The 15,246-nt window shown below is 44.5% G+C and overlaps 1 protein-coding gene across 1 annotated transcript in view; it reads right to left on the minus strand.

Annotated features, from left to right (window-relative positions):
• Nucleotides 1–615: 615 nt before the first annotated feature.
• LOC103774683 (receptor-type tyrosine-protein phosphatase F-like) overlaps nucleotides 616–15,246 on the minus strand; it is a gene marked incomplete at its 3' end in the record, with an annotated part of 196,689 nt that continues 182,058 nt past the window's right edge. Inside the window, exon 6 of the mRNA XM_008942105.1 lies at nucleotides 616–726. Coding sequence (XP_008940353.1) covers nucleotides 616–726 — 111 coding nt within the window. The remainder of the gene's footprint in view (nucleotides 727–15,246) is intronic.

The raw sequence follows: 15,246 nt of genomic DNA on the forward strand, positions 1-15,246 counted from the left end.
TGAAAACAGTTTTAAATAGGCAACACAGCATAACCATTAGAAAAATCACTTTACATGAATTGCAGCTAATTTCCAGCAGGTTCCCAGCGTGAGCCATTAATACCCAGAGGCTAAATCATCGATGCATGTGAGATGGATTAGGACAACTCCAAAAAGCCGTTCAGTTTTTAAAGACACACATTCCACAGCAGAGGCCTAAATATCAGCTCACCTATAGCCAGGCACCTCTGGCTCATCAGAGCGTGATCAGTTTTATACTACTCCACCAAAGATTAATTTATACTAAGAGGATTAAGCACCCCTCACTCTCAATTAAAATAACTATGACACAAAATTAAGGAGTTCAAGGGAGAAAGGAATTCCAGTCCTGCATATTCCAGTATTTTACATAACACCCATATGAAGAGTAAAAACATATTTCCAGAAATGTGAGTAAAATCCAGTGTGGATTAAAGATATGCTCAAACTTATCTTTTTTTTTGACCAAAAGGCTACATTAGACAGTCCATAAAGTGTGATCAGGGCACTAAGACAGGAGATATTCTCCTTCACTGAAATCCACGGAGCCTTTTGAGCAGGAGGAGAGTGACCTCCTTGGGTGGAAGCAGCTCTTACCTCGAACGTAAAGGTTAGCTGGGGCAGAGTAGCGAGTTCCTGCGCTGTTGGTTGCAACACACTCATATTTGCCTTGGTCTGACTCCTCGCTGTTCTCTATTTGCAGGGCTCCTGTACACAAACAAGATGACACAGACAATTCAGGTTATGGCAAATCTGGTAATTGAACAGCCAGCCTCAGAAAAGGAAGGACATGCCCCATAGTTTTAAAGTATCTTCTGGGGTAAAAAAATATTATGATGTTCCCTGGACCCACAGGGTACCAGCATGCAGGCAAAAGGTACTCAGTGTGCTGTTAGAACCTTGTGAAATTGATTATTGTTATTTTTTTAATGTAGAGGGAACCAGCCACTGATGTATTACCAACCGGCCCAACCACTTAGATTCATTGCTTCAATAACGGAAAAAAACATACACATACACACGTATTAATTACAGCTTTGTATGGGACTCCTGTCTAATAAAAGGACCTTTAATAAGCCTTTAATCAAAACAGCCAAGCACAAAGCACACTCACTGTAGCTGTTTGCTTCTTATCTGATGCACACAAAGCTTAGCAAATGCTCAACAAATTACGACCTTCCTGCAGAAGCTGGCAGAGTCCCATTTCTCCCACCTCACCACCCCTCCCTTTCCAACAGACAACCCTTTTGGAGAAAATACTTTGACTTTTGCCAGCTTTCTCCATGTCAGTGATCTCCTTGTTCTTTCACATTTCATTACACATGATACAAAAATATTAGAAACTCAGGCTGAGATATCACGGATATACACCAATGCAATGCACCCATTTTGCAGCACGTCGCTCAATGAAAGCCGCTCTGCCTTTGTCCCAGCAGCGCCTGCTCCTCCCAGCTTTGGATCAGGAACAGTTGCTTAGTCCAGACTGCAGGTTCCTCGGGACATGATCTGATCCCATCCCCAAAGTGCAAGATGCATGTGAGGCACATCTAAATTGCAGCAACTGTCAGAGCACACAGTAGCATGAGGAACCTGTAGGGTACCCATGATGTGGAAGTGAGTGCTGGTCTAAGGGATTTCCTCTCATCTGCTCAGCCTACTCCACTGGTGTCCAGCACTGCTCAGCCTGGGAGGTTGGTCTTTCATCTAGCTTCTTGCCTAGCACAGAGGACTGCAAAACTGGTCACATCTAAACTCCCCTAACTGGGTCCCATATGCAGACTAAAAGATGAAGATGCAGAGAAAAAAAGCAGCAGGATTCATATGACAGCAAGCTGGCACTGCAGGAGCCAACAGCCAGGTGTTGGCCAGACACTGAAGTGGCTGGTGCTCAGCCTGCTTTCCCCAGGCAACGTGGGAATAATTTTTAAAGTGCCTCCAAGTGCTCAGACTCTGCTGGGTAGGATTGCCTATAAGAAGGGAACTCTGCTATAAACTATACACTGAACCTAAGGAAAGCATTAACCCCTTTGCTTGTAAGGATTTGAACTCATTTCTGCCGGCCACAGTTCAAAACAACCACTGAGAGTGGCACTGAGAATAGCTGGTGAAATTACCTTCTCCCTTCTTACTGGTTCAAGCTGCAGAGGTCAAACTCAGTTTTTCATATCATCAGAACAGAAGAAAAACTAATGTGAATCAACCACTGCCACCTACATTATTTAGAAGGATAAATTGAGACTGTAGCACAAGTCTATATGTCATAGGGAAAAATGAACTTCCCCGGGTTCTGCCATATAATAAAAAGATGTACAGAGCCCTGCCCATTGTTGCATTAGTGCTGGAAATGAGGTTTCAGTTAAAGAAAGCTTGTTTGCAGAAGTCTTTCTACCTAACTAATAAAAGGACATGCCAACTTTCTCTAGCTGTGGTGCTCTCTGAACATCCACAAACTAAAGCCTACAGAGCACTATTGCTTAATTCAGGGAGAATGTTGAATTTCTACATGCTGTCTGGGAAAAACATCTTGAAGTAGACAGCAGCATGACAGGCAATGGAGCAGGACGAAGCTTCTCAGTATTGACAAGACACAGAGAATCAGAGAATCTAGAAATGGAAAAGACCTATTAGGTTATCTTGTGCATCCCTGAGGGCCAGAGCAGGATTGCTCCCTTTTGTAAATGTACTTATGTTCTGTCCAATCCCATTTTAAATGTGCCAAGTGACAGGTCTTTCACCACTTCCTCAAGGAATTGATGCCACAGCTTGGTTATGCTCTCTGTCAGGAATATTTTCCTGGCACTCACCATATATTATCCCCTTCTTAATTTCTGTTCATTACTCTGCGGGCACACATGTGCTGCCGAGCTCATTCTGAGTGCTCGCATCAGGCTTGGCTGGGAAAAGCTGTCTGCTGCAAAACATACCCAAACTTAAAAAAAAAAAACAAAACAAAACCAAGAAAAAAAACCTCAAAGAGTGGATATCATCACCCTGAGGAAGACCATATCTCTGGCTTAGCTTGTAGCCCTCATCAGCTGGCTGGGTTGAAAGCACAGACAGCTTCCGCTGACAGGCAGTGGCATCTGCCTAGAAAAAAGTAAGATCCCTAGATGATTCTGTCATGAACACATGCCCTTTACATGCCCCTTTTAGCCATTCAATACATAGCAGCGGTATTTATACCTTCTGTACTTGCAATCAGCATCTCTCTTAAATCTCAGCTAGTCAAATTATTTTTTATCTCTAGGGACCTCAACATCAGTGCAGGAAAGAGAAGAGGAAAACATAAGAGGATGAAGAAAATGAAGGCAGAGAGGAGTTTCAGGTAACATGCTGTTATTGCCTGTCAGTTCTGCAGCTGAGATGGACCAGTTTCTAGGATCATGCTATAAACATGTAACGTGTCACCAACTGCCTACAAACTGCTCAGGGACATTGGGCAAATGATTCTGGTTTTGTTGGCACGACTATTCCAACTATGGCATGCCAGGAGCAAGACAGAAGCCAGAAAGCAGAAGGAAGTTAACGCAAACATCTCAACTGAACCAGAAAGAAAATAGTTACTGCAATAAATCATCATTAGGCAAACATACAGATCCCACAGTATAGCTGACAGCTAGCAGAACATGGAAGGAACATGGTAAATCGATGGCAGTCAGTGAGACTATAGGGGTTTTCTTGAAGTACAACCTACAGCTAAGTGATGGATACAGGAAAGCATAGGTATCTCAGGGTACAGAGATTTATGAATAAAGTTAAGAAGCTCAAACATTGCAGGGATCAGAAAGCTGGAAATGTAAATGTATCTGAGCCTTGGGAAAAACTCCCAAAGTGTTAAATGCTCCAGGCTCTAATTCAGCCATCCCAGAGAAAGGCAATAGTTTCACCTCTTGGAGGGTTCAAGTCTAGGCTGGACAGATGACGAGAACTAATGGAAAGGAAGAACTGAGGGCTGAGTAGCTCCATTCCCTGAAGTTCATGAAAGCTGCATCCAAAGATGCTCAAAAGCACAAAAATTTCTTTGTTTTGACAAGTGCAAAGGACCTGATTTCTATTCCTAGCCCTGTCAACATCTCATCTGATCATCTTCTGCGCCTCTGCAAACCAGGGTTAGGAGGGAAGGCCTATTTACTCTTACTCATTACTTTGGGATTTATGTTGCACAAGTTGCTGAGTAAGGTCTTGTTCACACAGGATATTACTGCAGACTTCCCATACGGACACCTCCAGCACTCTTGTGCCAGGTGCCTTGTTCTCATTTGCATGGCTGAGTCCTGATGTCCACAGCTTCAGCAGATGCGCGAGGACCACCTGCCCTCAGAACGTGCGCACGTGTGCGCAGAGGAGCGGTGAGCGGCTCGCTCTGCTGCTCGGGGGCTCTGCAGGGCACACAGGATATTACTGCAGACTTCCCATACGGACACCTCCAGCACTCTTGTGCCAGGTGCCTTGTTCTCATTTGCATGGCTGAGTCCTGATGTCCACAGCTTCAGCAGATGCGCGAGGACCACCTGCCCTCAGAACGTGCGCACGTGTGCGCAGAGGAGCGGTGAGCGGCTCGCTCTGCTGCTCGGGGGCTCTGCAGGGATCTGAGCCGCCCCCGGAGCACCCTGACGCACGGTGCCGCTCTGGCCACCCGGCCCCGTCCTATCGGTCCCGCCCGTGGCCCACATCTGTTCCCAATGACACAGCTTATCAGGGAGCTGACAGCTCCTGAGAAAAAACCCTGGCTGCTCTGCAGTGCCATGGAGAATGGTGACACAGCAGAGCTTTCTGGGTCCGAGGGCAGGAGCTGGCCTTGCTGGCTGACAAGCATCTCTTATGGGTTCTTCACTCTGCTTCTATCTCACTGCCAGTCCCTTCTCTCCTAGCCATTTCTTCTGCTCTTTAAACTTGGGCACAGACAGCAGCCCCATTAGCAGTTCTCCAAGATACTTATCTATTCAAACACCCTTGTGCTGAGGCAGTCATTACTTGCAGTGACAGTGGTTAAAAGAAGCATTTAAGCATGCTGCATGGAGAGAGCTGGGGAAGGCTGATCCTGATAAGGGCTGCTTCTTGCCAGCACTGGGTACTGTTGTGCCACCGAGGGTTTGTCACTCTCTCCTCTAGGTGACAAACCAAATGTAAAAAGCTCTCAGCTGCCATATAAATGTATCTCTCCAAAATCCTGTTCTGTAGCTCATGAGGTGCTCGTGCTCTCTTCCCGCAACGAGCACCACACAGAGCTAAACACAGCAGCTCTTGGGGCGACTATCTTCCAAATCTATTCAGGTTGGAGCTCCATCCCCAGCAGTGGGAGAAGCTCCATTCCTCTACCAGGACATTCACAGTCTCAGACATCCTGGCTCAGAGCGAGGGGGGGCTGACCTTTTGCCCTGGTTATAAAATTAGACATGGAATTAAATGCTCCCATAAGTACCCAAGAATCAGAGGAACGAGGCTGCAGTCACAGCACTCATCTAAGGGAAGGACTTGCAATCCAGATGTTAATGAACCCAGCTACCTGGCCAGGGCCTTTTCTCTCAGGGAACAGGTAAATTTTGCCCACCCTGCACTACAGAGCACATGGATACCCCAAGCCCTTCCCTTCTCTCTCCCCCTGTCTCCCAGCAAGGTCTATCACAGAAACATTGCCTGACTTTTCCTGAAGCAGTATTCTTAGCCACTCCTGCAGCCAGTGCACAGGTATGGGTCCCAATCCCCTTTCTGCTAAAAGTTCCCTCCTAGAGAAGAACCCTCCTACTAAAATCCAGAGAGCTGTGGAGCAGGGCCAGAGGCAAGACCAGACCAAACAAGGACACATAAATGTGAACATGGAGAAAGAGACACTGTGAAGCCCTGACAATGAGGGAGTTGGACTTTGACACTCTGGATGCTGCCCAAGATAACCAACATTTGCCGTGGGAGCTATGGAAAACTGAAGGACACCAAAAGCACACAAGGGTCGCTAATAATGAATATAAGCATTTCCCACATTCATTACTTTTTGTAATTCTAACAGCGGCACCCTCCCAGCTGTTAGAGAGGATTGCACCTAGCTTCCACCAGTCATCAGCACTGCCAGTTATGCAAAACAAGATAACTACAAATATATTTTCATTGTTAGAGTTCGTTATGGTCATTATGTCCGAGAGGTGGGTGACTGGCATGCAAGAAGCCTGTTCTGGATGGCAGCACTGCTGAGAAATCACTCTCCTCTGCACCAGAGGCAGCTGCTGACAGCACCCAACTGTTGCCACCGAGCCAGCCTTGGGCAGAGAAGGACTACAGAAGGCCAAACATGCTCAGCAGCAGAGGTCTCTTCTTGGACAGCAGAGTTTCAGGATGCTCTGATTTCTCATCAGCAGGCACAGGAAATCTCAGGGGACTCTGTCAGCAGCAGAACTACAGCACTGCAAAACACACAGTGATGCCTCTGTGTGCTTCTGAGGGGACATGAGTCAATCTAAACCCCGACAGTAGGAAACACAGCATCACAAAAATTTCCAGGCACTATCTCACCCAATGCTTTCTGCTCCTGCAAGCACAGCTTCTCATTTTTAAATTGTTTTCCGTCTGCCTTTTTTTTGTGAGTGGAAAAGCTCAAGAAGCAGGAAAAAAACCCTACTGTATACAAAGTACAGTGAAATGTACAAACACAGGCTCAAGAAGAGACAGCAAAATTCTTTAAGCTTCCTCTAATCTCTTTGGATAGCTTTATGCTCCAGCTTGCAGGATAGCATCAAAACACTGGAGCTATATTAAAATCTGTTTGCTTGGAACTGGAAAAGGTTGAGCTGCAGCCATACAGGAGTCGGTGCAGGTGTTCACCTGGCTCCCCAGACAGACAGCTTCTGACACCCAAATGAGCTGATCTAAAGTTAATTCAGACAGACCTCTGCTATGCTGATGTCTGCAGGGAAGAAATACTCTTATGTATAGGAACCTCAGATATTTCCTGTGGTGACAGAAAAGTAACAAATAAATCTGACTGGAGAGGGATAATACCTGAGATGATGATATTTCTTTACCTCTACATGTGCATCCAACCTAATTCCTGTTCAGTCCAGCACTCACCAGAAACAACCATGCTCTGCTGTCTCTCGCAGCCTGAGGCAGGAAAACACAGCCAGGTTTCACAAAAGGTTGTGTGAGTTCAATTCCAGAGAAATGCTGGAAATGAACATCCTACATGCTACTTGGAAAATAAGAATGGCGCAGAATTTGCTTAAACATAGATTTGCTGATACTATCTTTGGGTCATCTTAAGAAGCTAGCTATTGGCTAATCTGATGGGCATCTGCCAGCTCCATGTCTTTCTGGTGAACAAATAGGGATTTCAAGATTAAATTAGTATCTGGGGCAGTTCCAGAGGAGTAAAGAGTGTAGCTGCAAATGGAGGCTCTGAATGACAGATGGGAGCCTCTCGCATTTCAGGGAAGCCAGAGATGTCTCGGATAGAAAGACCAAATATGTGGGGTAAGGTCAAATGAGGTGTTTAGACAAAAAAAATTTCTTCCTGTTTTGAGAGGTGCATGGTAGAATTTCTCAGGTCATCTTCTCACTAATCACACGCTGCTCCCTGTGTTCTCTGCTGCTCCAGCCCTGGGTAATGCTCAAACCTCCCAAGTACTCCAGACACACAACTCCTAGCAACAGTCACAGCAGCAATTAAATGCAACCAAACCCATCCCTTCCCCCCCCAACATTACTACCAAAAGGGTTCATTAAGAGTCATTAGTTCACCCTTCCTTTCAGACCAAATTAATGGATTCCAAAGCATCAAACTTACCTTAATGAGGAACAAGAGTGCAGCTGGGTATAGAACATGGCAGAACAGTCACTTCTACATGGACACAACCTCACCATCATAAAAGCACTTTCATCTAATCTGTCATTATCTTTAGAAATTCAATGACCTCCCTTTTAAATAAAAGGCGTTAGGCTGACAGAAATCTTCTGGGAGAAGCCAGAGAGCGGCACGTGGCTTCTGTTTGCTCTCACAGAAATGTCATCTTTGACATTCAAACAGGACACATATATTTTAAATAATGTCAAGAACATTCTTAAAATACCTCATCAGGACCCAAATGGGGGTGGGCAGGGGGATGGGGTGCAGGGAACTTATGTTTTATGAGATGGATGGTTCTTTCCACAGAGATGCGTTTGGTTCCCAAGCAGGACGTATGAAGCATCCATGTGGTTCTGGTGCTGAGTCACTAATGTCATCAGACAGGGCGGCCGCGCTCGGCGTGCAGGGCTGGGAGCTCAGGGCGCTTGGCTAGTTAGCATTCAACCTGTCATTTCACTTCAGGATTTGCAGCAGAAATTGGAGACGAAGAAATAGTTTAAGGAGCTTGTAACATCACAGCTGTCAATCTCCAGCGTTCCAAAGGGAGGAATGACAGATATATAAGCCCATTCATATAAAAATGAGGTTTGCAGTCTTTTTCCCTGACCCAGATTTGCTACAGAGGCAACTTAATGCAAATACGCATCAAACGGCAATTCACATTTACTCTAAAATCACTTAGCGGGAGCTGAAAACATTAACCCCCAGCAACAGAACCAGTTCCAAAGAGTCAGATTATTAACTTCCAGCAGTGACTCAGGGAGAAGGGGGAAGAAAGGGGAGAATGGGGAAAACTGAACAAACGAGGCCACATTCATTTATAGGTGGTTGTCATTCTGTCGAGAAATTCAGGGGTCAGTCAACAGGGGTAAACAAAATCACAAGAGAATTCAGAAGGGCCTTAGCATGTAACACTGACTAACGTGCTGAAGTTAATCTGAAGAGACAGCTTTGAGTGTTTAGGCTAGAAAAGACAACACTCCAATTGGAAAGTCATTACTGGTGCATACAGGCTGTAAAAACTAGCCAGGGACTGTGCATACCGGGCTGTCAAACCAGGGGTGGGTTTAATTAATGAAGGCTTAAAGCAGCCAGATGTGCTTCTGATTCATCTTTTTAAAATAAATCTTTGTGCTGCAGAGCCAGATGAGCGTGTCCAGCTTCGAAAGGGGGTCTGGGGCAGTGGTTCTCCACTCTGTCGCCGCATTAGAGGGTCAGCACACTGGAAAGGCAAACATGAGGAATGCAAATGAAGGTGCTCCTTATCCCAGAGCCAGATTTGTTAAAACTTTCAAGAATTTATCTTCTTCTGATTAGAGTTTCATGACCATCAGCAGCAGCAGAGAAGAATTTAACTGTTCTCTTGTGAGAATGTTACCTCCTTACACTTAGACCAAAGAAATCCATCTAAAACCCCCCAGACGCAAAACCTCAGAGGCCGCAACTGCACAGGAAGTTCAGAGACTTGCAGGAGCTGTCAACACTCCCATGGAGGAGGCCAGGGATCATTTTCCTCTTTGCAAACCTTCCGTTGAATAACCCCCTTTCAACAGTGCAAAATTGCAATGGGTGAGTCTACAAGAAATCACGCTAAAAACCAACCAAAATAAACACACTACTGAGAGAGTGCAGATGAGTGAGTGCACTGGCAGAGTTAGGGCTGAGAGTAAAAGCTGAAGATGAGAAACATCGGAGGAGAAGGGACAAGGCAGACAGGAAATGGAGTGACGTGACAACTGGAGGCACATTTCAGCATTCTTACCTCTGATCGGTGTACCACCTGGTGAGGTAATTTGAATGCAAATAAGATTAGAGAGAAGCATTAGTACAAAGAGGAAAGGAAGAAAACTATAACTAAAAAGCAGAAAGTTTTTTTAAAGCTAGAATTTGTATTAGCGCAACAGGAAAAAAAAAAAAAAAAACCAAACAACCAAAAACTAAAAGAAACTGATGTGCAATAAAAGTCAGTGACACTCTCAGGAGGTTAGTAAAGCTCATTGCTTCCAGGAGTGCAACATCCAGCCCTGCATCTTGCCATTAAAGCCACCACCCTCACAAACAGGGGCCAAACTGAGCTGCTGATGTGGCATTGCTGTTTGGCCTCACCACTTGCATTCCCCCACACCACTGTTCAAGCAGTTGAGATGGAGGACACATTGGGAAGATGGTGCAGTGCTCCTTCATTCCTCATACAGAACAAGGAGGTGGTGTCCTGGGGGCTGTGTGACCCGTGAGTGTGCTGGGCAGGAGGTGTGGAAAGCACATGGTTGTGGGCACTAGGTGCAATTTTGCTTTGAGGTTAGAATGACCAGTGGGACAAAATCTGCTTGGTTAAAGAAATTAAAAAAAAGGGAGAGCATATAAAATCCGTTTCTGAGCCATTCTTTGTATTCACATAACCCTTGCATCAGGTTCCTTCTGGCAAAGAAATTTGTGTCATGCAGAATTAACTTTACATACAGAAATATTCCAAAACGAAGCAGTTTCTGGTAACGGAACAATGGCATGCTAGCCAGACCTCTGTTCCTGCCTAATTTGGATGTTAGCTGGAGAAAGGAATCCAACCCTCTTTATAAGGCACTGGAGATAATTTTACATGCTGTAATGAAGAGTATCTTATAAGGAGGGGTTCTCTGGGAGTAAGGTTAAGTTATCCTGTTGCAATGATCTACAAAGGTTTGTTTTATGAAGTCAATGTGTTTAGCAAGTGCAGGAACCACTGGGCAGTGTCTCGAGTTCAGCGTGCCATGGGTAACAAAGCATGATGAAGGGGAGATGCTCCAGCTGGGCAAACTGGCAGGGAACCTTTCTAATCCCCACTTTTGTCCCCTTGGTCTTATTTTGCATGTATGAAGGCTGTTAGTATAAGGGAGAGATTCATGCAAATTGAATCTGTAGGCAGTTCATGGTATGTGTTGGTTTTATGCAGATCTGTAGCATCTGAATACCAAGCACTTACCAAAGAAAACTGAGGAGTTTAAACAGACAGAAAAACAGGGTTAAACAGGACACAGTGTGTCAAATCATGTTCAGTGTATTGATTAATAAATACCAGTATGCATACAAGAGTGTCGTGTATCTCAGATTTACAGCTCATTCCATTATCCACAACAATGATCACCCAATGTGAAAGAAAGACAGAAAAGAATTTCTGTAAATACAAAGAAGGCATATTTTAAGCATGTTTAACTTCCCTCTTAAAAAGTAATTACAATATTTATACTTATTCTTTATCTTTCCTAACTACCCTTCCTTTAGGCAGTCCTTCCTTTAAGCAGGAGCAGCAATTCAAACTACTCATTTTAGCATTTTCCTCTGCCAAGCTGACATTACCCCATTTTAACTTTATGGCTGGTTATATTTTCTGAACGCTTTTTATCCACAGATGACTGAAGCATCAGGAAAGATCTTGCAGTGACTGAAGCTGTGGGTATTCTCTCTCTTGCAACAATAAATCTGCTGTTTATTTATCTATCTTAGTAACTACTGCTACCCTTGGCAGAACAGTTATATCCAGAGATACTCACATGGAATAGCACAGCCACGGAAAACAGGGTTATTCCTCTTTGCCTCGCTGGAAAGTTTGCCAAGTGATATTTTTGTTCCGTTTGGTCTAGGGCCTCCCCCCTCCTGTCCCCCTCCACAATTCTCAGAGTTAAGAAAAGCATCACCACAGTGTGTCACTTCCCATGGGAATGGTGCAATGACTTTGAGTACAAGCCCAAAGGGCAGAAAACAGGACTTCCTTCTCTCTCGTCTAGCTGAAACAGGGTTTATTGTTCTGCCCTAGAACGGAGAAGATTTGCAGCAAATCTTTAAATCTACTCCCTGCAGAGGCTAAACCCTCTCTCTAATATGCCATTGTCTACACAGAGCTCCAGGAGCAACTGCATACTTGAAGCATATTCCTTAAAATGTGTGACCAGGTCGTTTTTTTTCCTACATTAAATCCCAGTCCTCCTGGCCTCCAAATGTAAGCCAGCCCTTGTGGGAGCAGCACAGAGGCTTGCTGTATCTAGAGCAGTGTTTGTTCTGGGTCTCTCTCACCTTTGCCAAGTTAAGACATTCACTCTTTGCTCAGAGGACACCACTATGGAGAGTGCACAAGGCTCTTCTGTTGGACCCCAAATTTCCTCATCCAGAAGGAATAAAACTTTCCGTTTGCCCTTCACGTGATATGACAAAGCATCTATGGCTTTTGTCCTTTCAGAGTGTCCCTTAAAGGACCAAATCACAGCACACAGGCCACAGAGTGCCAACAGAAGAGAGCCCATCATGTGACAGAGATGCCATCACTCGAATGGATACTGAGGCCCACTTGTGCCCTGTGACAGCAGGCCACTTTATGCAAAGGGAAACCAAAGATCAAACTTCAAACCCAATTCCTTGTGTTTGAAAGGTTTGACACACTCATAAGGAGAGAGAGTTTATCCTCCCATTGTGATGTCAGACACTGAGCAACACCCCACACATTCACTTCAGTCAGGAATGAATGCTGACCCTGACATCCTCTGTGTAGTGGAAGCATACAGCCAGGTGATCAAAGCAGGGCAAAGCACAGGATGATACACTGGAAAACCCCATGAGATTATTTGTATTAGTGTTTCCCAGTGTGGAGGAGAGGCTCTGCTGGAGAAGGGACTTCATTCTGCTGACACAAACTCACCCCAGACTTATCAACTCGCTGCTTCCTTGCCGGAACTCAAACCACCCAAAAAAATCACTTCAAAGCAACATCAAATAAAGAAACCAAGGCTCTTGCTGGCTGGACCTGGGCACTAGGGCAGTGCAACACTGAACCCCAGAGAACTCCGACAGTGCTTTCAGCTACTTCCTAACATAGTTTTAAGGGAAAATATTTTCAGAAGTGAAAGCACTGCAGAAAAGACTGGCTATTTGCCACCAGCTGCAACAGGGAATCTGTGTGGACTCCATCACTTCTCTGTGCACCTCACAGCAAGACTGAGATGTGCAGTATAGGTTCTTCCCGGACACGAAACTTCAGCTGTCAGCTGGTTGGTTACAATATTGCTTCAAGCCTTGTCCAGTCAGTCGTTTCTGAGAAAGCATCCATTCTTGTGTGGGTTTCCTGATCCTTTTGGATAATACACCCCAACACCCATTCTTTTTGGCTGTCCTTACACATCTTGTCCCACGCTGATGCCCATCTGATGTCTGGACTCAAAGCTGTTCCTTGCCAAAAGCTGAATGTCTTCTGCTGGGTACAACTGCTGGCTATTACCAATGAAGCAGCATATGGCCATCACTGCCATTTCACTGGCAAAAGCACCACCTCTTTTTGCAAGATTTTTCTGTGTATGTTGGGTATTCCTTTTGTTTCCAAGTAAATAATGCTTTTACCTGTAGGATCAAGACTAAAATGAAAATACTTGGTAACTCAGAGAGCACAGATGCAGCAAGATGATCTGGTGAGCTGGCTCCCACTGCTGCTTTATTAGAGGCACCTACACTTTTCCCGAGAGTGACTAAGTCACCTGCAGAGCCCTCTCTGATACGTTACTTGCAGTTAATTGCCTGAAAGCCAGACTAGGGTCTAGGGTACAGTTCCATAACTCAGTTAATTGATGGTGATTAAAATGGAATGATACTTGTCATAAGACCAAGTTCTTCACTAGATGGAAGATGACAATGCTCCCTGAATTTCTGGGGTTTCCTTACACAGCAAAGATACCTGTATGTTAATATTTGGAACAGTTATTTCTTTCTATTTGACATTTTGTCCATAATTTTTCTGAAGAGCAAAGTGGAAGAGCAATTCTTCAACTACGAAACACACTGGAAGCATTCGGGAGCTTTGAAAGTATGAATACCGTCCAAGTTGCTTTGAAGTCTTCAGGAGCCTGTGATCCAAGAATCTTTACAGAAGAACTGTGAAGCATCAGCACAATATATCTATGCTGACAGTTTCCGCCACATCATCAGCTAATTTTAAAACATGGTTAGGGGTTGTTTGCTGCCAGAACTCGTATGTACCTCACCTGCAATACTACAGCATCCAAACAATTTTAAAATCAGTTCAACTAAAGTGGTTTTAAATGAGTTAAGTATGCTAGGGAGATTCCTCAGCCCAGAGCAAGCCTTAGATCCTGTGTCAATGACTGAGAGGCAAAGACTGAAGCTGTGCACCCCGGGGGAGAACAGGGAGTTGTCCTGAGTCACTGCATTTGTAGAAAAGCAGCCTCTCCACAAGAGGTGGGAAGTATTAGCAAGATGAGCAAGGAAGAATTTTGCTACAACAAGCATGAGTCAGAGGCCTTGCTTTTGCCTTGATCTGTGATAATGGAGATGAAAACCTGTTTTTATTTGTATTCTTGTCTCTAGAGCAATTAGCCCAACATGTACTGGTAAAACTACCCAAGAGCTGGACTGAAAAAGAAATAAAAATTAAGCATCACTTGTGAGGGAAGATCTATGTATTGGGGAGAAAGGGGGGAAAAAAGCCTTCTAAATGTAAAGAGTTATGCTGTTCAGAGATTTAACGAGAAAATTGCATACACTCACATAGCAATTTAATTCGTAAATGAGGGATGGTAGGGTACGGGGCAGATTTATAAACCGTGTATTTGCCTCTGACAAAGACACCAGTCCTCTGGGGTTGAAAGAGCCGAAGATGACAGCTTAGTTGTCTTAAACCACAAACTCTCTAGTACCTTGACAGAAGATGAACAGACCTCTAGAAACTGATGTTCAGAGCCCCCCTGGGCACATAACCTGACTGCATTCATGTTCAAAGAGCTGCCTGAAACCCCCAGAACACTACCAGCCCACATAACTGCCAGTGTCAGAAGAGAGCACCTTTCCCAAACATGCTGCTTCTTCATCTCCAGCTGTTTACTCCACACTAGGAGCCTGAAGAAAGGAAATCATCCCTCAATGCTCTCTCTAAGTCAGGTGCCAAAGCTGCTCTGACCTTTACGACCTATATTTAGCTTATCTGAATAATAATAATACATTATGCACTCACTGAAGGTCAGACACTCTATATATGCAATATTGGGCTCACACCATGATGTAACTATTTTAACTATATTACATCTGTCTAGCTTTTATTGGGTTTTAATTAAATGAAATTAAATGAGTATATATTTAGATTGAGATAGTATAAACTGACATTCATGCAGATATGCCAGGCTGGCTGTAAGATACGATCTTAATGGAGCAGAGACTTTGCAAACTATTAAACCCTCCCGTATAATGAGGTATCTATTTAAATACTCTTTTCTTTGGAAAACAACTCTGCCCCACTATAGTATAGCGCTGGAGAGCTCAATTAACACCTTGCAGAACAGATCAGAGACTGCCCAACCCATCCCACTGCTCACAGAGGGTGACTGTAGTCAGTTAAGCGGGACTTGGGCTCTTCAAAGTGCAAG

This window comes from Merops nubicus, unplaced genomic scaffold, assembly GCF_000691845.1.
Source record: "Merops nubicus isolate BGI_N331 unplaced genomic scaffold, ASM69184v1 scaffold1276, whole genome shotgun sequence".
NCBI lineage: Eukaryota > Metazoa > Chordata > Aves > Coraciiformes > Meropidae > Merops > Merops nubicus.